The sequence below is a fragment of the Thermoascus crustaceus genome, assembly GCF_041956765.1.
Source record: "Thermoascus crustaceus strain CBS 181.67 unplaced genomic scaffold VTN00scaffold_2, whole genome shotgun sequence".
NCBI lineage: Eukaryota > Fungi > Ascomycota > Eurotiomycetes > Eurotiales > Thermoascaceae > Thermoascus > Thermoascus crustaceus.
Genome location: NW_027192528.1, coordinates 1,572,787 through 1,592,990, shown reverse-complemented (window position 1 = coordinate 1,592,990; position 20,204 = coordinate 1,572,787). Strand labels below are relative to the sequence as shown.

The following is a 20,204-nucleotide window of genomic DNA, read 5'->3' as shown; positions in this document are numbered from 1 at the left end:
CGTTTTGAGGATCGCTAAGCCCACGAGCCATACTGGTGCAGCACTCAAGAACTTACAGCGTTCTACTTCATTCCGGTTTCTATAAGGCGAAAAAGGTCCCTGCAGCATGGGCGGAGTTCAATTAGCAGCTATTTTCAGTTCATCCTTTGATGCTCGCAGCGGAGGCTATTCAATTCTAATCGTTGAGTAATCGGCTCCGGAAATGAATCAAGTCTTGAAAATTTTTAGACTTAATGGTTGCCAACTAGCCTTTCCTTTTCTGAGAAATGTATGGTCATCAAATCGTCAAACGTTATCTTCGGACCATCATCAAAACGTCCGCAAGGTCAAAGGCCCATCGCTCCCAGCAGGTGCATGTGCTTCGCCATCACCGCCATCGCCATCGCAACCAACATTCTGTATATACATACATAGAGACGTCTGCTAAACCTATCTACTCCGGATCCAGAAGACGCTAAAAATAGCCGCTCTCTCTAAGACTCAGCATCCAAAGTCCTCAGCTGGGGGCCAAACGTCTTCCGGACCCAGTCCATGTATGCCTTCCACTTGAGGTGGTCGCCGGACGCCTCTGCTGTAGGGAAGGCCTTGTCCAGCTCCTTGGTGATTTTGAGGATACCCAGTGACGCTTCCTGCGCTTTCTCAAGCTCCTGTTTCACTGCGTTGTCCTTGGGCTTGAATGACAGAACTGTACGGTAGTGGTCAGAAAGCGCGTCCAAGTGGCGCTGTGTCTCTTCCGGAGCGAGAGTAATGAGTTTGGACGTCATCAAGTTGCACAGTGTACGGATGTCCTGCTCGTCCTCGATACCCGCCAAGATACGGTCGAAGAACTCAGAGACATTGATGCGCAAGAAGGCCGTATCCAGGCAGGCATACAGCGTCTCGTAAGCGCTCTACACGGCTGTTAGCACACCGATACAATCACCTTAGGTAGACATAGTAAAAACGGCTGGGCGACTCACCTTCCGAAGCTCAAGGCCATCGTCAACCTTGTGCTTGAACGGACCCATTTGCACCTCGCGGATGAGTTCAGGCTTGACGTGGGTATCACCAACGACTGCTGGAAGCAACTCGCTAAGATGCGGGATAAGAATCTCCATCTTGTTGTGGATAGCAGAGTTCAACGTCGTCAAGGCAAGACGGTGGTTGCTCAGATCACGATCACTGAGCATGTTCACAAGCATCGGGACGATCAACGGCCTCAGAACGTCGTTATAGGCGCTGCTCGAATCTGAGAGAGTGTAGCGGAACGCTGAAATAACAGTTCCGCGGACTGCAGGATTAGGATTGGATAGATATTCCTGAAGGTGCGGTATGTAGGCTACAGGATCGATCAAAGCCAGACGTCCGATACATTCTGCACCGACGGCCCGGTTGTCTTCGTCATCGGAAACCCTGACGAGGATCTGCCAGAGCTTGGTAGCGAAGGGTGAGATATGAGGTCTCACGATCTCCGGGTGCTGGAGGAGCTCCTTCACCGAATGGAGAAGCAGATAGTTAGAAGAGCTCGACTTCTCCAACCCCTCGAGAATGACTGGCATGTAAGTCTTCAGGTTGCTGGCTGCCGCATTACCGAGAGCAACGGCGGCTGCGAGACGGACCTTGTCCGATTTTGATTCGAAGTTGGAAATGAAGAGATCGGGCGTCAGAGGACACTCGGGACCCATACGAAGACCAATCTCACCCAATATGGCGAGCGCAAGACACTTGCGCTGGTGATCCTGCGTCGTGCGCAGCTCCGTCAGGAAGTCCTCCATCTTGACGCCGAGTTTAGGTCCGCCATGCACCAACAACGTTCCAATAGCTCTTCCTACGACTGAAGTGTCGCCATTGATGCCGACATCCCGCAGGAATCGTTTCATCAGCTCTGCTCCGGCGCCTTGCTCTCCGATAACCTTCACCACTAGCAGCAAGGCTTTGAGAACGGTACCAACCAAGGAAGCGCGAACAATTGTGCAGAGAGCTGTTATCAAGCTGTCATTAACCAGCAGCTCTGCATTACCTGGGATAAGCTTGGCCAAGATGATTAGCGCTGGGGCCAGAAGGTGGAAATCGGTAGCGCTAAGTAGTGGAAGGAGGAAATTCTCCAGCTCCTGTATCGTCTTCTGGTCATAATGTTTTCTTGTGTGGGGATTCATGGCCAGACTTCGAAGAGCCTCCAAACAAGAGCCTCGGAGGGTACGATCCGATTTCCGTAGCTGAGCACCAAGTTCTATAGATACTTCGCTGACCCAAGGTGTAGTGACATCTTGGTCATTGCTTGCGAGAACGGCTATGTCATCAATAGCACGGACAGCCGCGAGCCGCGTTGTCTCATTCTTGAGGCGGTCGACGAAGACTGCAAGACCTTTTGAACGGTGGTCAGGCGAGATAAATTTGGTTCCTTGTTCTCCCGACGTTCGGGCCAACAAGACACCGAACACATGGATAGCCCGTTGGCGGACTTCAAGATCGGCACTAGTATCAGTGATGCGCGCAAGGACTACATTGTATAGTCTCTCCAGCTGCATTGCAAGGTCTTGCTCATTTGCAGAGACACGAGGCGGCGTAAGCGCCTTGACGATCTGCTCAATGGCACCGAGGGCCTCACTGCTCACTTTGTAGTTCCGGTCATTCACGGACTCAACTACACCAGGGATTAGCGCAATGAGGAAAGGCAAGAGCGCCTGGGATGTGTGAGTCTCTGCAATTGCAGCTATGAGGCTCAGAGTCTCGATCTGCAGGCTTCCTGCACTCACAGCAGTTGCCGTGACTGCAGTGGTTCCAGAGAGAGATGAGGTCTTGAGAGCGTCCGCGATAGGATCTTCGATCTGCTGCAAGAAATCCTCCAGGCCACCGTAGCGGACCAGGGCTAGACTCTTCAGCAGCACAATTGCAGCCTGTTTCAGGGGCACTGAAGCCTTCTTCCACATCTTTACGAGACTTTGGACAACGGAAGGAACCAAGCGAGCAAGGTCGGCTTGAGGTCCAGACTTGGGTGTCGACGGTACAATAACCGGCGAGCTGATAGCCGAGGATGTACCAATGCTAGGTTCAAAGTCAATCATGCTGGCATCGCTATCTTGCCGTCTCCTCTTCCTCGAATTCTTCGATCCCCCGATAGAGTCGAGGAACCCGTTGGAAGATATGATCGCAGTACCTTCGCTTGTCTTCCGGACAAGGGCGGTCACGGTTGAGACCACTTCAAGCTTGACATTCTCTTCCCTCTCTTTTCCAAAGCGGGAGATTAGAGCCGGTGCCACCTGTTGATACAAAGTACCGTCCTCCAGAGCACGGCCACCGCCGTAGTTCGAGACAACGGTATGCAGCATCTTGGCGGCACATCGTCGCACTTTCCAGCTCATATCATCAATATCACTGTAGCCTGCCTCTTCTTCAAAGTCACCAAATTCATCCTCTTCTTCATCAGGCTCCTCGGTAGCACCGTCATCGCTTCCTTCGTCTTGGGTGCCTCCCATTTCTTCATCCTCCATCTCCGCCACATTCGGGTCATATTTGAGATACCGCAGAGCTGCGTTAATACAGTCCGTAAGGTACGGCTGCATCTCCTGGGTGCAGGAATCGAGCAGCGCTTCTAGCGTAACCAGTGCCGTTTCACGGAGCTCATCCGCTTGAGGGTCGTGTTCCCCGCTGTCCGACTCATCATCACGCATTTCCTGCGCCTCCTGCTCGCTGACCGCAGAGAGGACAAACGGAGCCAAGGTCTTGAGGTATGGGCCGAACTTGGCCGGAGCAGACCTAGCCAGACTGCCAACGGCAGCGATGAGATGCCTGCGGCGATTCACGGTAAGGTGTGAAGAACGGAAGCTCTCGATGAGCTCCGACACGAAGGCACTCAGCTGGCCGTCCGAGAAATGGTGGAGAAGGGCCGAGATAGCCGCTAACGCCCGTTTCGTTACCACGGTGCCAGCAGTGTCATTCTCAATGATGGCCATGACGGACTTCTGCATGGCAGCCACCTCCACATCTTTAAGCAGCGGCCCAAAGCAGTTCACCACTTCTATCAGCACATCGATCGCATCGCTGCTGAATCCCTTCGACGGATCCTTCTCCAGCATGCCCTTTGTGACCGAGCCCCTCCTCATTGACTGCGACTGAGTCGGGCCGGTCAAGCGTGGAATCAGGACTTTGGAGATCGCCGAGTACGCCACGGTGGACTCCTGGCTTGCTGGCAGCCCTGGTTGGGGGCAGGGAAGGGAGCTAATGACGACTCTCAGGGCCGTATTTGGGACTGAAGTGTCGATGGCCTGGGAGGAGGTCAAGCCGGAGAGCTTGTCGATAAGAGGAGACAAAGTCTCCGCCGGTAATCGTAGAACGAGCGGACCAAAGCTGTAGAAATGCATGGTCAGAAAGAGTCTCTAGGCAGTAGACTTATTACAGAGCCCTTCTACTCACCATTTCAGCGCCTGGTTCTGCACCTCGCCATGCTGATCGTCGAGGGCCTTGAGTAGACCGTCGACAAGTCTGGCGGCGTTGTAGTGGTCATGGGAGAGATATGCGGAGCTAGGACTGTTCAGGATCCCTAGCAGATCGTTGAGAGACATGTACCGAATGTCTGGATCGGGGTCATCGAGCTTCATCAGCAGAGCGTTGAGGTTCTGCTGGGTCGACTGTCTGTCCGCCATGGCTCACTGAGAGAACCCGCACCAGCGGGCAAGAGAAGACGACGACTGGCGGACGGTGAAGTGGAAAGGATTGACGGTCACTGTAGGCTAGAGTTCACGCGACGACAGGAGGGAAAGGAAGAGGTCCTGAGCGTTAAGAAGCAGAGCTGTTGGCGGTTTGTTCGTCGCGTTGACGGAGCAGACGTGGGGCAGCGCAGCCTGCTTGGAACGAGGGGAAAGCGGTGGACGACGCACGATGTAGATGGGCTGGGAGAGAAACGAAGGGGAAGGACCTAGGTACAAACCCCAGAGCTAGAGCTCTTGATGGAAAGAATCTGTCTCAGAGGCAGCACGACAGACCAGCAACAACAGCAGTGCCTGCTGCAGAGCATACTGTAGCTTAAGCCTAAGGTTGCCTACAGCGGGTGTATAGTTGGCGTATAGGGATAGTTACTCCGGGCTCCGTCCGTTCAGCACCTGAAGGCCTCAGGTGTCTGCTGGCCAGCTGATAGCTGGTGGTACCTGCACTGCCCGCAAGCACAGGGCGGGCGGGCAAGTACTCCGGACCCGTCGGCCTTACATCACCAGGCCCACTGGACCGGCTTTTCCCGCAGAGCTGGGCTCGCTCGTGGCCCGCAAACACCTGCCAAGCTACCGGCTGCATAGCTGCCCTGCTACTCCGGACGCTTCCTATATCCGTTGTCACGCCAGCCCTTGCCCTCCCATCTTATCTCAGACGATACTTTTTTCCCTGCCCAATTGCTATCTTGAAACGCCCGTTCCAGCTTCACGGAAAGCTCCTATCACCCCCGTCATGGCCCTCCCTCGCGCCAGTCTCTTCCGTACCATCTTCACCTCCCAGTCCGCCAGGACTGCTGGAGCACGCGCCAGTTCCCGGGTTAGCTCGCAATGGCGGCAGCTCGGACGACGGACCTACGCCGACCAGGCCGGTCAGGGTCCTACCCCGAAGCAGAGTGATCTCCCTTGGTCAGTTCTTCCCTTCTAGATAATAGATGATAATGGATTTCCATATCAACCCATTTGAGACTTGGAATCTTGATATTTAGCTGCCCTTTTTGCGTTCGATGGATTGATTGATTGCTGACAGCATCCGCACAGGGCCATAACATCCGTCGCCATCACCATTCCGGCGGCTGCCCTGCTGCTCAACTCTGGACCCGAGAAGCATCCTCACGGCCACATCGGTGAGGAGCACCACTCTCCGGAGGAGATCAAGGCGGCGGAGGCGGCGAAGGAGCCTGCGCCCGAGGAACCCAAGCCCGAGGAAGCACCTCCAGCTCCAGAGGCCAAGCCGGAGGAAGAAGTAACGATGCCCAGAGTGCATGAGTACGAGCGTGTGGAGCGGAAGCCGCCAGAGGCCGACCCGGTAAGTCTGCATATCTATATATAGTTGCTCCTCCGGCGCCAGACCTAACTAACATTTGCACACAAACAGACGGCTGGTATGAGACAGGTGGGCGGCCCTAACGTCGCGTCCAGTGCGCAAGAGAATGTTGCCAATGCGGACACTTCGAACCCCTTCCTTGCCTCCCCGGGCAAGAGTGAGAAGTCCGAGGGCGTCACCGAGACTGCTAGGTACAAAGGCAGCATCGATCCCAACAGGCCCGCGCACTGAAACGATGTGTTTGATAATCCACACATCTCCCCTTGTACTACCGAAGCCGCTGAGGTCGGGGCCTTTGTGGAAGAAAGGGGTCGAATAAATGGGAGTGGTGCAGGTGTAGACGAAGATGAACGGACAAACAGCACGATCAAACGACAAGAAATTTTCAACGATGCTTGCGTTGCAGGGAACCGAAAACGAACAGAGGCATCTAATACTGATGAGAGATGTAACGATTTTCAGTCATGTCCCCCGCATGATGTAATATAGCTCCTAGCAAATGATACATTCAACCAGAAAGCTGTTCTCAGAAAACAAAACGCACACGGAGATATTATGCGACATATTGCGCAACCTCACCAGCATTCATCAAATTAGTAATTATATATGTAGCTACATGCAGTCGCTGCACTACCTTCTTCCAGATGAGCCACACCACTGCAGAAACGTGAGCCATCCGATCCCGCGCCCACACGCTGGGTTTCCGGAGAATAAAGCAAGTTATAAAATATAACAAGATGGAAGAACAAAAAATATAACGACACCCAAAAGGGCGCCAGGGGTAGGCGCAAAGGGTCAAGGGATCAATCATAGTCGCATAGCGAAAGGAAGCGCCAATTCTCATCATGACTGTCGACAGTAAAGGGAAGCCGACGGAAGAGAACTCAAAAAGTCAAGCGAACAGGAAAAAGAGAGAAGAGCCAGAAGAATATTATTATAATTCGTAATAAACAAGAAAAAAATGGCGCCTTACTAAGGGAAGACAAGACGGCCGTCACAAGTCTATCAAAGACGGACCGGGACTTCCGTCGAAGTATTTGAACCCATATCGTCATGTACACTCACGCCCGGCTCAAGGACGTGGACTGTTCCAAAAGAAAATTTAAGCTGGAAGAATTGAACGAATGCCATAATCACCCTTCATGGACACCCAATGCAAAAAAAGATCCCTAGCGGCGCTATAACAGAAGAGCGCCGGGCTCTTGACCCATAGCCAGGACCGAAAATAGAACAGTACAGTGGGTAGTCACGTAGCTTTTCCCAGACCGCAAGCCATTGATGCCGAAAATAACCACAATAGGGTCCTAGTTCCGAGATAGCCTCTCTTACCGGTCTTTTTTGTTGTTGGCTGTGGCCGCAACCGGTTCCCCATTAATCAGAACCTCAGGAGTCTGGTTCTCCTTTCCGACATTTCGCCGTGTCACGGGGATCTCATCACCGTTGGCGATGGTGGCAGTTCCGTTCGAGTCTTTGGATGGAACTTCTTCTTCCTCCTCCTCGTTATCGCTCCTCTCATCCTTCTTCACGCTGTTGAAGAGATAGTTCTTCAAGATCCGCAGAATCAGGAAGAGCCAGAAGAGGTTCACGGCCTGCAGACTGGCAAGTAGAGCAAAGGTGATGTACTGGCTGATCCAGCATTTGTACTGCTGCGTTTCCCAGTTCAGCTCGAAGGGTCCAACGGTACGGAATTCAGTCAGGACAGCCCAGAGGATCTTCAAGTTGATATAATGTCTCAGATAGATCCACACAGCAACGAAAAGTCCAAAGTAAGGTCCAATGATAACGGAGTCGAGATAGTTCAAGGTTTTAGAGGTCTGTAGATGTTCGAAGGACGCAAGTCAGTGAATTGGTCTGCAGAAACAAGGAGGAATCTCAATTTGCAGAAGCACTTACCGCGAGGAAAAAGTCAGAGATATCGTGAGTGATGTAGACCGCCAGACCCATGTAGGTAAAGTGGAACCGATAGCTCAGTCCGATGAGCGCCAGTGTAATGATGTGGTGTCCCACAAGCTCCTTGAAGTCCTTCCTCGGCTTCTCAAGCTGCAGCAACAGAACGATCGCTTGTTGGGCCCAGTAGCTCGCCTCGAGCAGATAGTACGCCTTGAAAATTGCGGTGTGTTCCCGGTGCGGGAAGCCCTCGAACATCGCAGTTGTGTTGAAGTACCAAATGTTCGACTTGCTCATCACGTACAGTCCAAATGGCCCAAGCACACCAAAGTACATGGCGGTGTAGACCTGCTCCATGAAACGGGCGACCTTGGCCTTTCCCTTGATGCCGCAGTAGTGTGCCCATGGACGAATGACGCGCTGCATCAGGAATTCGCGGGTGAAGGACAGGAAGATCGTATAGAAGGCCACAAACGCAATATCCTTTTTGCCTTTGCCATACATGGCCAGCTCGCCCGGAGATTTTGGTTCTTGGCGGTAGGACAAGAAGATCGCGCTATGCATTGGGTTGGACGGGGTCGGGTTCACAGCGTAAGCGGATAGGAGGACTGTCAACATAACAAGTGGCAAGAGCCATGTGTGTTTTAGACATAGGTCTTTCAATCGGCGGAGGGTAGAGCGTTCTCTGCGCCGTTTCGAGTGCGGCTTCACGGTCTTGTCGGGCGAGGTGTTCTGACGTCCCTATAGGGGAGAAAGATACGTTAAGCCACACCGAGGAAAGACAATTACGATATGGATGCAGGTAGCATACCTGGGCCTGCTCAGGGAACTCAAAAGACTCAGACACTGTGGGACTTGCGGCGTTGTTCATGGTCGACATCGCAGGCGCGCTGGTGTCGCCTCTGATATCCACACCCAGATTGCTCGACTTCCGTAGTCGAGGCATGTTGGACGAAAATATGTGTGCCGGACCGTGCAACGGTTCAACCTATCAGTCTTGCAAAGCCCTCCTTCCGTACCGTGTACGGGGGAAACCCAATCCTTCCTTCCTCGCGCCTGGAGTTCCGGCGTCCCGCAAATGTGAACACGAATATTGGACGCAGCGAGTCCCGGAAAGGATGGATGCAAAGTAGAGGGCAGCCAGAGAAGAATTGAAAAGACCAGCCTCTTGCAGACGAGGCCTAGAGGCTTTCTCCGTCGCGTAACTGCCAGCTCGTGCAGCGGTTGAACAGATTTTGATATAAATTTCCGAGTCAGCCAGGGGTTTGTCTACTTTAAGCCGGTGAGCGGGTTGCTCCGCTCCCGGTCCGACGCTAACCACGACTTCATCTCACCATGAGCGGGGCGGCCTTGGCGGACAAGAGATCCGTTGGGGAATCATCATCGTCGTCGTCGCTACTACAGCATATATACACGCATAGTTATCCACTGCAGAACGCGTATCCTGCATATACCGTCCTACTCTGACGCCAGGTTAATGGTGGGCAGCTCTGCCATGTGCAGCTTCGCGCTCCCGTACGGTACCAGCGCGATGTCGAATGCTCCACCAATACACGTTCTCTTTCCGCTGCTGGGCGGGTTCGGCGCATAGCCATCGACAAGCTCCCATGCGATCTCACATACAGTCCCAGTGATCGATACCGGCGGTGCGTTCAACGTCCAGATCGGATTCGCAAGCGTTTCAGGATTTGTGCCGGGTAATGCATTATTGAACCGGAGCGTCGGCGGATCTATTGCCAAGGCCCACTTCGTCGATGGGGTCATTGTATACTCCTGGACCCCAGGCGGAGCACCAGGATAGGCGGAGTGATTGCTGCTGATATTTTCACCGACAGGCACAGCATAAAGAAGGGCACCGTGATAGATCGATACGGTGTCGTTGGCTCTTGGCTCGATACGAATGTTGGCTGCCAGAGTGTAGGCTACCGAGTTTGTGCCTGCGTCCAGAGGAATCCTATGCAAACCTGTTTCCGAATCAGGATGAACCGGAGTCGGAAGCTTTCCGTTAATTGAGACTTTGGTGTCCTTAGTCGCCCACAGAGGGACCCGAACCGCAAAGGTAAAGGGCTTGTCAGATTGGATGAAATATAATAAATCAAGGTTGAAAGGATAGTTCGTCCTACAGAAGATACTGACCTCGGCTCCGGACTTCGTTGTCGTGTTCACTGCACCAGGACCCAATAGAGCATGAGCGATGCCATCATCACCTACTTTCACGAAGGAGGCGGAGACGAATTTGGGATATCCCTGTGGGTGATTGACCGTACAGCAGGGATAATTCGGCTCCAGTCCGTAGGTCTGACCGACCTTGTTGACGTTCCAGAAGGGTGAAGCTTCCAACACATGGGATATTGGTTGGTTCGTCTGCGCAACGTATTGATGAGCCCACCAGTCCGGCGTGAGCATAACCGGGAGGGCGTTGTATGCAGCTAATTCGCATCGATCCGCGAAGGTGCGGTCACCCAGTGCCTGGTAGAGATAGCTCAACGAATACATTGTCTCGACTACGGAACAAAGCTCCACCCCTCGAACGGGGCTCAGACCGGACAATCTCTCATCAGCGATTACGACGCCCGATGGTGTCCCATGGTATAAGAAGGTCCAGTTGACACCTCTGCGCGCGCTCCCTGCGACCCTATCATCAAAGGTGAATCGTCGAATTGCTGCGCCGGCCTTGAGTCCTTGACCAACGTTAACTCCGTGTTCGAAGGGGAACATCTTCTCCGCGATGTTAACCGGCACCATGTCGAGATCCTGTTTGATGTAGATTCCCTCACTGTACCAGTACGACCAGTTATACGCCTTGTCGTTCAGGTATTGCATACACTCGTGCAGCTTCTGCGTATTGTCCCGTGGATCCCTCTCACGAAGCCACTGCAAACCCACGATCATATCCGCGGCCCTGGAGCGGCCCCATTGCTCGTCAAAGTCGTCCCCCTCGTGCGCGACAAAACCAGTGTAGTTGTCCGACAGCATAGAATGCATTAGTTCAACGAACCTATGCATCGAACCCAATATCCTCCCCTCCATATCCGTCCCGGCCTCCGCCTCCACCAACTGCGCCAGGCCCAGAAAAGCCGGATACCTGGCCCAGAAATTCCTCCTGCTGAGATTCGTCTCGGGACCCAACCACCCATCCTCCTGCTGGTGCGAGAGGACGTAATCCGCGGCGCTGAGAACCTGATTCTTCAGCCGCTGATCATCCGTCGCGTACGCCAGCGGCACGAGCCCGTTGAACCAGTACGGGAACGCCTCGTTCAGAGCGCTGTACTCCTGATCTCCTCCCAGCCACGGGTTGTCGCGGACGATGCGGTAGAAGTCGTATTCATGGCCGGCCAGGCCGTCGGCCATTAGCTGGAGCTGGTCCTTCAACCAGCCCTGGGGCTTGATTGAGCCGAGGGGGAGAGGTTCCAGTGCAAATGGAAGAACTGTAGTCACTTACATTAGATTGATCCTATCAAAAAATGGGAGGAAGACGGGGACTCACGAGTAGGATTGTGACTCGCCGCATCTCCTCTCGTCTGAGAGCCCTCCAGAGTCCGAATACCATGTTGATCAACACCACATGATGACAATCCCGTAAACTCCACAAGCAACAGAGTAGCAGTAGTAGTAAAGGTAAAGAGCCTAAAGCCCGCCCCGCAAGCCTGCAGCAAAGAAGCCCAGAGAGAAGAATGCATTGCGGATTTCTTCTTTCATAAAAGCGCCTACTCTTCCAAAAAGAAGTTTTCTCACAGTGCCGTTGTTAAGTAAGGCTTGACCAAACTCAAGCCTCAGCTAGCTGTCACGCAAAGGTTGGGGAGGGGGGGGGGGGGGGGTAAACCCGGGGGATGTCACATCATGCTCGTACTCGTGCTCGTTGATGCTCGGGGGATTAGGTCCCGGGATATGCAGGCTAGGAGAAAATGAGTAATGGTTCCTAATAAACCGGGAACCTAGAGTGGTCATCTGTGCTCTTCTTTTTTTCCATGTTCCAGCGCCCTTCGACTAAGACTACCTCCCCCACTCTAGACTTGTAGCCGTTAGGAGAGAAGTCCGGGGAAACTGTGGGTTAAAAAGTTAAAGCTGCAAATCGTTGCCGTATGAGATCTAATAATAACCTTCGAATATGTTGGCTGTATGTCCTACGTAGTACTTTGTCCTCCTACCTATACCTACTTCCTATTCCCTAAAGCCGGTACCGTGGAGGGTGACGGTCCAGAAGCTGACCGGCAATCCAGCTCCAACACTTCTAATTCGATGATAGTACGGATATAACGTTCAACAGGGCTCAATACGACTTGTACGGTGCTGAAGTTAAATTCCTGTTCCACGTGTAGCAATGTTTTGAAAACAAACAAGGGAAAAAAGAATGTGGCCTCTATTAACCATTCACGCCAGGAATAATGGCAAGTGCTATAACCAAAGTAAGGAGACAGGAAAACGTATCATTAGGTAGACACGGGTATGTCCACTTTCGATAGAAAGAATGGCAAATCTGAAGCTCAACGACCACAGATTCCCGACCCTGAAAGTTGATGCGCTGGGTAGAACACCCTTGGCAAGCCTTGGTTCATGTTCATTGGGATATTCCCGTTTCCATCCACAGTCACAGTCGAGCATGACAAGACTTCGATAAGCTGCTGCCCGCTCGTATAGCCGGTATTTCCGAGCAAGAATGTGTAGCTTGGACCGCTTGAGCCTTGGTTGTTCAACACAGTGATGACCTGGTTTCCATTGAAACCCTTGCGCATAGCGATTGTCGTCGGATCGCTATAGATTGGCTCGTTCTTATAGGTCAGGTACGTAGGGTCCATGAAGGTCGCCCAATTCCGGATCCTGTTTAACTGCGCGATATGTGTGTAGAGTGGCGCTGAAGTGTCGTAGCCGGAAAGCCAGATTGCCTCACGGTTTGCAGGATCATTAGCGCCAGCATAATGTTGCTCCTGCCCGGAGTAGATGATTGGAATACCGTCAGCAAGTATCGTAAAAGCGATGACATTCTTCGCGAGAGAGAGGTCAGAAGTGTAGGAGGCAAAACGCGGCAAGTCATGGTTCTCTACGAAAGAGCCCAGGACGGTCGAATCCGCACAGGCAGATTTAACTGCATTGATCTGATTGACCAGACCGCTGATGTTACCTGAGGTCGAGTTGAAGGCGGTGATAAGGGGATAATAGCTGCGAAATGTAAGCCAGAAGTATGACTCAAGAGGTCACGGAAGAAAACTTACACTGGGTAGTTCAAGACGCTGTCTAGATATCGCTGATACGAACAGGTGTATACAGGGTCGCCATAGAGAACCTCACCCATCGAGAAGACCCCAGATGCCGCCTTAAAACCTGGCCAGAAGTCCTTTTGGACATGTCTCGCGGTGTCTATTCGCAGACCATCCACTACAGAAGGCAGCGGTGAGACACTCCAGTTATTCTTATAAAAAGCGTAGACAACGTACCAGAGTAGTTGGAAACGATCATGTGTATCCAGTATTTACACTCGTTTACAATAACAGATGACTGCGTATCCAGATCTGCAAGAGCAACATGAGTATCTCCAATCCAGCAGTTCTCAACCTGTGTCTGATTTGACCAGTCGACTATGGGGCAATACGGGTGATAGAATTCCATGCGGTGGAAAGGACGGAACTTTGTATAATCCACAGGACCACGGTCTCTGTCCCAGGCGAAGTGATTGACAATGACATCGAGCATTAGATACTAGGTTCCTATCAGCGAGACATTCAACATGGATCATGTATGAACGACGAATATACCATGCCGCGATTATGAAGCTCGGTGGCCAGCGCCCGCAGGTCGTCCTCGGTTCCAAAATGTGGGTTCAGCTCGTAGAGGTTCTGCTGCCAGTAGCCATGGTACCCCTCTCCATAGGCTGTCCGCCCTTCTATCTGACGGGTGATAGGAGAGATCCATATCTAGTAGCAAATGTCAGCTTGTATTCAATCTGGCTCAAGGGACAGGAACATACGGCATCAAACCCCATGCCCTGAATGTAATCCAGACGGCTTATAATACCCCGGTACGTACCGCCGCAATACCTGCGGTCTTCTGTGGGACAAGCTGCTGTCGTCGAGCCATCAGTGCGCGCAAACCTGTCTGTGAGGACCTGGTATATGGATCTAGAGCGCCATTCTGCAGGGCTGGCTCCCAGAGCTGCACAAGCATACGCGGCACCTGTGAGGAGTACGGAAAACTTCATAATAATATCCGGCGAAAGAAAACGAGAAATCAAGAAAAATCCGAAACGCCTGCACGCGGCAGGCGCCAAGCAAGGAGAGTCAAAAGCTAATGCAGAGTATAGTCTATGGAAATATGAGAACGAGCGGAATTTCTAGATAATTCTTGATAATGAAAAAGAAAGGAAATGGAATTATGCTGAGCGAGAAAGATGACATAGTTAAGGTACTTGGACCAAGATGAGACGCGCAGGTGCGATCCAGGACCAGTGCCCAAATCGCCAGTGAGATCGCTGGGAAGAGCGACCATGATATGACGCTGTATGAGCTCAAAGAGCTCCAAAGCGATGCCGCCGTGGTCTCGTGCAGAGTGTCCTATCCGTTGAGGAAAAACTGAAGTTTCCGGGGCTCGAGCAAGGAGTATGGAGAGTGGCCCAGTAACCTGTTAGTCAACGACCAACACTACTGAATCACATCTTTCGTCACCTCTCTCTCCCCTACTCTCCATTTGCTTGCAAATTTGCTATTCTAAAAACCATGTGGTTTTGAAGCTATTGGAAGGCCCACCGTGACCCCTTTCTCATCCTCATCTCGGGCCATTATCCTCATCACATCCGCTACATAACCACTTGTCACCATGTCTATCGCGCCCGGCAACGAAGATGCTGAATTGATGGACTCCGGTCCATACCAGAGCTCATACTCAGCCAGAGACCTCACTATTGAAACAACATCTCCAATCAAACCTTCCCCGACAATGAAAGACCTCATTGACGCCTTACCCCCCGACACAAAAGAATATCTAGCCCCATCGACAGCAGCATTTATGAAAATGGTCAAACACCACCGGGACAAACGGCCAAAAGGGAAACTACAGTACATTCTCTTCTCCCACGTGCCGCCGGAACTGATCGAAAAGATAGTGGAAAAATAAGAGGCCAAGAAGCTTTCCTTTTGTCGCCTGACCTATGACATGGACATGGATGATGTCGGAAGAATCATCGTAAAGCTCCCCGCAGAACTCCATTACATAGCAAGCCGCGAATTTCGAGGCCTTGTACATGAGAAGAAGGTAGGTAGCAATGGGTCTCTGGACTGAGCTCACGGCCACTGGGTCGAGTACGTTTCAAGGCAACAACAAGCCGTGGCAAGCAGGGAGATGAAACGTTTACGCCAACAACAACCATCACCACCACCACCATTAGCAAATGGCCTACGTTAGTTGCGAAAGTCAGGTCTTCAGAATCCATTGCGCAACTACATCTCGACGCGAGGTGGTGGTTAGCACAACTCCAGCGGCGACGTGAATGTCGTCATTCTTATCTCTCTCGCAAGCGATCAGGCTGCCATTGACATCGAGGCCTGGCGACTAGTTGCCGATCTGGCAGCAACCTACCTCGCGCCAGCTTTGACCCACCGGATCACCTTGCGCCTACGAGGTCAGGTCCCCAATTTCACGATAAACACGACGGGTGCCCCGCTACGGGTCGCCTTTGCGGACGTCCTTCTGCGCGCTCCTAGCGGTCCTCCTCCGGAAGGGGACTTTGTTTTCACGCAGCAAGAGCTGGAGGTTTGGGCCGGCGTTGTCTGGACAGAGTTTTATGTGAATGCAACGAAAACATTGAGGCTGTCTTCATCATCATCATCATCATCATCATCATCATCAAAAGCTGAGGGGGAAAGCAATATTGTGGGAAAGGAAACGAAGAGACATGTTATGACTGCCTACCTCGCCGCTTTTGACTACATTGCGATCTAGGGCTGGCTTTTATCTAGGGTCTGTGACCTATTATAGTGCCTGGGTACCCTCCGATAGCTTCAAAATCAATAATTTCCTTTTTGTTTTTAGCAAATTTTCGAAGCTAATAGCGAGTAGGGGAGGGAGGGGTGACCTAGCAGAAGTGTGGGGAGTTTCGGCATTCCTATCCCTCACACGTGAGATCCTTGATCTGATGTGATCTGATCTCCATCTCATTGATATGATGTGAGACCAGACAAGATAAGATTATGCGACTATGATCTAACTGCAGAATGATATGACAGAGGTACCCGTGGACGGCGGTACTCTAGGGAGTTGCTTTGCTTCGCTTACATAATACATATGATTCAGTCCTCAGGACCTATGACGAATAATTTCATTCCATTGATGCCCAGAGGGGATAGATATTTCTCAAGAGCCGTTGTTATTGGCAGCTAAGCTATGACCAAGAAGAGAGAGAAACTCCGTGAATCAGAGAATGATAAGAAAAACTCGTCCCGAAAAGAAGGGTACCGACTTACCCAAGAGGAACGAATGGTTTTCCTTTTCTAGGATTATTGACAAGTGAAGAGCAAAGGGGTATCCAACATGATGATGATGATGGTGGTGGTGGTGGTCAGACCTTTGGCTCCGTGGTCTCGTGGTGAACGGCAGTGGTGGCAGCCTTCTCCTCGTCCACGCCGGTCTGCTCCAGCACAGCCGCGCGGGAGAACGAGCCCTGGGTCTTCCAGGCTGGGATACCAATGTACGGGATCCCGGTAGGATCAGTGAAGATATTCTCGACCTCCTCGAGCGTCTTACCGCTGGTCTCGGGGAACATGAAGAACGTGTGGATACACATGGCAGTGCAGAAGACACCGAACAGGATGTAGACCTTCCACTGGATGTTTTCAAAGGCCGGTGGCACGAAGTAGCCGAGAGCGAAGTTGAAGGCCCAGTTGAACGAGGTCGCGAGGGCGTTGGCCTTTCCACGGACGCGGAGCGGGAACAGCTCAGGCGGGTAGATCCAGGAGACAGGGCCCCAGGAGACGGCATATGAAGCGACGAAGAGGTACGTGCATGCAATTACGCCTTTGCTGGCTGGGCCAGAGATCTGCCAGGATACCGCCTTGATATCGTTTGTAGCAGGCTTGCCGTAGACAGCCATCATGCCTCCGTTGGCAAACATGAAAGTAAGCATACCAATAGCGCCTAACATCAAAGTAGAACGACGGCCCCAGCGGTCAACCCAGAGAATAGCAGGGACGGTACAGAGGACATTGATCACGTATTGAATGCTGGAAGAGACCAGAAGGGTATTTCCCTCCAGACCGGCCATAGCGAAGACGTAACTGCACAATTGACGTCAGTTGTCGAATGCGCACCATAAAGACCGGATGACAGGGAAGATTGGACATACGTGATATAGTACATCATGACGTTCATACCAGTCAGTTGGGACCAAATCTGAGTGAAGATACCAACGTGGGTACGGTTGATCATGTTGGGTTTGAAAAGCTCGAGATATGAGACGTCGGCGTTTCGGCGTTCGAATTCGCACATCTCCTTGATCTCCTCGAATTCGCGGTGGACGAAAGGTGACGATGGGTCGCCTTTGCCGTGGACAAGGGTCAAGACTGCATGACAGTCCTCCCAGCGGTCCTTGCGGGCCAGCCAACGGGGCGACTCAGGAAGCATCAACATGCCTAGGAACAGCAGGACAGCGGGGATCATCTGCAGACCCCACGGAAGGCGGAAGGAAGCAGTGCCCTTAATGAAGCTGCAGCCGTAGGAGATACTGGAGGGATGTCAGCAACAGGACGGACTCCAGCTACTAGAGATGTGTATATGCTTACTAGAACATGATCATAATACCCCAGGTAATGGCCCATTGCTGGAGACCAACCAGACGACCACGCTTGGAGGGAGGTGCGATCTCCGAGATATAAACAGGAACCTGAGCAGAGCAGATACCCACGCTGAAGCCGTTGATGATACGACCAACGATCAGCATGGGAACGTTTTGGGAGGCACAGATAATGATAGAACCAATACACCTGTGGAACGCACACTGATCAGATTTCTGCACAAGTTGCGGCTAGGAATATAGAGAACACCTACCAGATGACAGAACCAACCATGATCGATTGTTTTCGGCCAATCATATCCGAAAGAAAGCCCGAGACCAGAGCACCAAGCCATGAACCGCCAGCCATCGAAGCAGTGATGCCACCTTGGACATCGGAGCTGGGACCAGGGCAAACCCTCTCGCCTTTTTCATTAAGGTGGATGGAACTCTTGGCGAAGTAGCAGAGGTAGGGTTCGGTAGTGATGATTGCAGACATCGATGAGATATCAAAACCAAACAGACCACCGCCAATTACGGCGATGGCCGCAATGACGTAGATGTTGCCCACAGCCATGGTGACCGCTATGCCACCCCCTGGCTTTTCTTCACAGATCCCCTGACAAGAAGTCGCCAGCTAGTCAAGTGGTTTTGTTAGTCGGGGAGAGGCCTGGGGAGAGAAGAACGCCGAGAGTACGACACGGATGCGGACTCGGTCCTATATAAAAGGTAGACATGCAGATCCAAAGCCCCTCGAGCCCAAGGGCCCACGACCCCAGCGGCGTATTTATTTGGGTCTACATGGGACAGGACCGCAGCGTCGGACAGAGCTAAAACAATTGACGGAACCGGGGTCAGCGCAGAAGAACGATCCCATTGAACGGGGCAGGCGAGGGCCCACCCGTCGGTCTGCCCATTCATATTAGCAGAGGCCGAGAGATGGCCAAATGCGGGACAGGATCTGGAGATGCCAATAGGGCACATGGCCCATGGGGAAGCGCACGACGCTTGTAACAGGCGGATGCTACCTCGCACGGAACCAAGAGATGCGGCAGGCGGCGGCGCTGCAAAGCGTGATCCGAACCGTCGGCCGTTCCAACCCTCCAATCGACGAACGTTCTGCCTACTAAACGAAGGTATTGTTGTTGGTCTCTGCGCCGCATGACTTCGAATCAGAGAGTCTGGGGAAGAAAACCACGCGGCAAACTAGCGCAAAGACCGCAGGAACCAGAACGGTGGCTGCTCTGCCTGACAACGCCAAAACGCAGCACAGCGGACAGGAAAAGAAGAGGCAACCTTGACGGAATACGACTTGACTGGGCAGATGACAGGATGGAGAAAGGTGGTGCTTTTGCTGGAGGTGCCGCAGATACGAACACCTGATCATGACGAACCGGTGGCTCGAAGCAGGAGTGGTAAGAGTCCACGGTGCCGTGGAGTTTTCCAGAAGATACAGAGGCGGCATCGCGGAGCTTTCTCGGGGGTTATGCCGCGGCACTTTCGAAAGCGATCGACACGGTGTTGAGCCCGTACCGGAAGTGGCATACCACATCAAGCGCTTTCTCCGCAATGAGTACGGAATTGCCCCGGGACCGTACATAGGTTCTAAGTACCGAGTCGAGACGAGATCCTGCCAGCCACCAGCTGGCATGAACACCTCACCAAGAGATCCGTTGGTTGCTTTTGGTAAGCCTCGTATTGCGGTCCTATCAATGGTGCTTTCAGCGGTACTGTGTGGAGTCTTTGAGAGGCCTTTCTGGCAGCAAGTGCCAATGTGCTCATGACCGGAAAAGCGAGTCAGTTGTCCCTTTCACGGTTGCACAGTACGGTCGAGCGCCAGCGGGACAATGCGTACTGGCCGGACGCCAGCTGCATCTTTCCGTCCACAGGCGAGCCAGAATTGTTAGGTGGTGTGGGTTACTTCGCCGTCAGGGTGCGCCGACCGCCGTAGCGAGAATCTGGGGCACCTGGAGACGCGGAGAGAGGGAAGCACGTGCAGAACCGCTTGCTCTGCCAGAGGTTAAGAGAGAGGCGAGGAACAAATTCACCAGCAGACACTTCCTCTGCCAGTAGGACAAGCCTTGGACCAAGCTCTCCCGACCACGCGCCGACAGAGTCCAGTCTGAAGAGCACAGCTTCAAGCTCCGGCTCTGCAGAGTACTGCAGCCAGCAGTGGAGCCGCGACCCTGGTGACACGCATTTCCCGTTGCTCACGGACAACACCCCGAATGCTGGAAAAAAAAAAGCTTGGTTCCCAACGCCACTACTTCCAAGCCACGAGTCGCGAGTTCGCCGGTCCGCGCTAATATATCTAGGTTGATATAAATCTCCAATGACGTCGGAGGCACAGAGGAGGGGGTTGACAGGTCAGAGCAACGTTGCAAGAGCATGCGGCAATAACCAGCAGATTGAGGGTCAGAACCCAAATTCGTAGTGTAAATGCGTTCCTGCTGACTTACTTTATTTAAACTTGGAAAATACAACAGACGAACAGTGCGTCCTATTCACCTTGCTTATTTCTATATTTCAGTGGGATTATTGCTTACCTATTAGTGGA

General features: G+C 52.5%; 9 protein-coding genes across 9 annotated transcripts; 3 read left to right on the top strand and 6 right to left on the bottom strand.

The window, feature by feature from the left end:
- Positions 1 to 473: 473 nt before the first annotated feature.
- VTN00DRAFT_4096 (uncharacterized protein) lies at positions 474 to 4,622 on the bottom strand (the record flags this gene model as incomplete). Its single annotated transcript, XM_069430486.1, has 3 exons — positions 474 to 890; positions 960 to 4,326; positions 4,393 to 4,622. 3 exons carry the CDS (start codon positions 4,620 to 4,622, stop codon positions 474 to 476), a joined length of 4,014 nt encoding a protein of 1,337 aa, XP_069289617.1.
- Positions 4,623 to 4,709: 87 nt separating this feature from the next.
- VTN00DRAFT_4095 (uncharacterized protein) lies at positions 4,710 to 5,265 on the bottom strand (the record flags this gene model as incomplete). Its single annotated transcript, XM_069430485.1, has 3 exons — positions 4,710 to 4,913; positions 4,962 to 4,994; positions 5,056 to 5,265. The coding sequence occupies 3 exons, from the start codon at positions 5,263 to 5,265 to the stop codon at positions 4,710 to 4,712; spliced, it is 447 nt and encodes a 148-aa protein (XP_069289616.1).
- Positions 5,266 to 5,415: 150 nt separating this feature from the next.
- On the top strand, positions 5,416 to 6,237 carry VTN00DRAFT_4094 (uncharacterized protein; the record flags this gene model as incomplete). Its single annotated transcript, XM_069430484.1, has 3 exons — positions 5,416 to 5,588; positions 5,721 to 5,988; positions 6,058 to 6,237. 3 exons carry the CDS (start codon positions 5,416 to 5,418, stop codon positions 6,235 to 6,237), a joined length of 621 nt encoding a protein of 206 aa, XP_069289615.1.
- Positions 6,238 to 7,331: 1,094 nt separating this feature from the next.
- VTN00DRAFT_4093 (uncharacterized protein) lies at positions 7,332 to 8,839 on the bottom strand (the record flags this gene model as incomplete). Its single annotated transcript, XM_069430483.1, has 3 exons — positions 7,332 to 7,820; positions 7,900 to 8,634; positions 8,705 to 8,839. The coding sequence occupies 3 exons, from the start codon at positions 8,837 to 8,839 to the stop codon at positions 7,332 to 7,334; spliced, it is 1,359 nt and encodes a 452-aa protein (XP_069289614.1).
- A 512-nt stretch (positions 8,840 to 9,351) lies between these two features.
- On the bottom strand, positions 9,352 to 11,573 carry VTN00DRAFT_4092 (uncharacterized protein; the record flags this gene model as incomplete). The annotated part of the gene is made up of 3 exons (XM_069430482.1): positions 9,352 to 9,960; positions 10,030 to 11,321; positions 11,381 to 11,573. 3 exons carry the CDS (start codon positions 11,571 to 11,573, stop codon positions 9,352 to 9,354), a joined length of 2,094 nt encoding a protein of 697 aa, XP_069289613.1.
- Positions 11,574 to 12,377: 804 nt separating this feature from the next.
- On the bottom strand, positions 12,378 to 14,702 carry VTN00DRAFT_4091 (uncharacterized protein; the record flags this gene model as incomplete). The annotated part of the gene is made up of 6 exons (XM_069430481.1): positions 12,378 to 13,050; positions 13,104 to 13,266; positions 13,326 to 13,587; positions 13,644 to 13,802; positions 13,915 to 14,061; positions 14,631 to 14,702. 6 exons carry the CDS (start codon positions 14,700 to 14,702, stop codon positions 12,378 to 12,380), a joined length of 1,476 nt encoding a protein of 491 aa, XP_069289612.1.
- Positions 14,703 to 15,271: 569 nt separating this feature from the next.
- On the top strand, positions 15,272 to 15,822 carry VTN00DRAFT_4090 (uncharacterized protein; the record flags this gene model as incomplete). The annotated part of the gene is made up of 2 exons (XM_069430480.1): positions 15,272 to 15,280; positions 15,349 to 15,822. The coding sequence occupies 2 exons, from the start codon at positions 15,272 to 15,274 to the stop codon at positions 15,820 to 15,822; spliced, it is 483 nt and encodes a 160-aa protein (XP_069289611.1).
- Positions 15,823 to 16,438: 616 nt separating this feature from the next.
- VTN00DRAFT_4089 (uncharacterized protein) lies at positions 16,439 to 18,224 on the bottom strand (the record flags this gene model as incomplete). The annotated part of the gene is made up of 4 exons (XM_069430478.1): positions 16,439 to 17,153; positions 17,222 to 17,599; positions 17,658 to 17,858; positions 17,923 to 18,224. The coding sequence occupies 4 exons, from the start codon at positions 18,222 to 18,224 to the stop codon at positions 16,439 to 16,441; spliced, it is 1,596 nt and encodes a 531-aa protein (XP_069289610.1).
- Positions 18,225 to 19,032: 808 nt separating this feature from the next.
- On the top strand, positions 19,033 to 19,598 carry VTN00DRAFT_4088 (uncharacterized protein; the record flags this gene model as incomplete). The annotated part of the gene is made up of 2 exons (XM_069430477.1): positions 19,033 to 19,333; positions 19,396 to 19,598. The coding sequence occupies 2 exons, from the start codon at positions 19,033 to 19,035 to the stop codon at positions 19,596 to 19,598; spliced, it is 504 nt and encodes a 167-aa protein (XP_069289609.1).
- Positions 19,599 to 20,204: the final 606 nt, after the last annotated feature.